Raw genomic sequence first — 1237 nt, 5'->3', positions numbered from 1 at the left:
GCAGCAACAGTCGTCCCAGCAACCCCTTCAACAGCAGCAACAGGCCCAACAGTATAGGGAGGCCCAGGTGCCGCGCCCCTCCCAACAACCCTCCACCCCCGAGAAACCGGCATGGGGATACGGGTTGGACCTGATCGGCAGCCAAGCATCCGCCTTCTGGCAGAACTACCAAGGTCAGTTGGACACGCCAATCTTCCTCTTCTCTATTCTCGATTCTACGACGGGTTCTCGGTCGAGGATCGGGGGAGGGGATCGGTTACGGGGAACGCACGTGCTAAGATAACGTACGTCGTCGTTCCTCCCCTCTCCCGTCGCGAGAAGAAGCGCGGAGAGAGAAAAATAAGCCGGGGGCGGGCTCGCAACAATGGGTATCGAGCGAAATTTAAGAAAAAGCGGCGAGCATCGGGGCGATCCCCCTCCCTTCTTTCATCGAGGAAGAGGGGAAGGGAGCGGCGCGACCGCGATGAAAAGAGGGCGAGGACCCGGTGGCAAGCCGCTAATTCGGATAATCGCGTTCCCGTATTAGGATCCACTCAATTTTTCTGATCTTCCGCCCGACTGACTTCGATCCTCGATTACCCAAACAAAAAGAAAGAAAGAAAGAAAGAAAGAAAGAAAGAAGAGAGGGGGGGAAAAAAAATCATCGCGTTGGATATCGCGGCGGATGGAAAGGAACGAGAGGGAGGGGAAAGGGCGGCCGAGGGCAAAGAGGCCCCGCGTCGCGTCTGTATATCCCGCAAAGTAAATTATTCGAAAGATCTCGGCAGAGAGAGAGAGAGAGAAAGCGAGAGAAAGGGAACAATCACGCCGGGGGCAATAACAACCCTGTACGCGCGTGGTGAGGGTGGACGGAGTCAGGGACGAGAGGGAGGGGGCAGAGTCGGTTCCGACGAGGAAACACGAGGTATTTGAATAGGGTCCCGTAACCACCCGGGCATCATGATGCGGAATCCATTTGCAATAAACAACGGAGATTTAGATGGGGCGGAGGGGGGCGAATAACAAGGAGAGGAGCATAGGTCGGCGTAACGCCGTCGTCTGAGGTGGGTACTTACTACGCCTCTGAAGGGACTTCGGGGCCGTCGCGTCTTCGAGTCATGCATTCTATACGAACAGCGCTTCTCATCCTCCCCGTGGAAGCCGTGGAAAACCTCGGCCGAAAATTGTTATGCATACCTGAAAAGGAACGCGGATCGTAATCAGTTTCGGTGAAATGGATAACGGATGATCGGGGGTA

At 55.5% G+C, this 1237-nt stretch overlaps 1 protein-coding gene across 1 annotated transcript in view; it reads left to right on the top strand.

Annotated features, from left to right (window-relative positions):
* The window catches only part of LOC102680868, a 37896-nt gene that overhangs the window by 28684 nt on the left and 7975 nt on the right, over positions 1–1237 (top strand). Inside the window, exon 2 of the mRNA XM_031514242.1 lies at positions 5–173. Coding sequence (XP_031370102.1) covers positions 5–173 — 169 coding nt within the window. The remainder of the gene's footprint in view (positions 1–4; positions 174–1237) is intronic.

The sequence above is a fragment of the Apis dorsata genome, unplaced genomic scaffold, assembly GCF_000469605.1.
Source record: "Apis dorsata unplaced genomic scaffold, Apis dorsata 1.3 scaffold_939, whole genome shotgun sequence".
In the NCBI taxonomy this organism is placed as follows: domain Eukaryota; kingdom Metazoa; phylum Arthropoda; class Insecta; order Hymenoptera; family Apidae; genus Apis; species Apis dorsata.
This window is presented reverse-complemented; position numbering and strand designations above follow the sequence as displayed.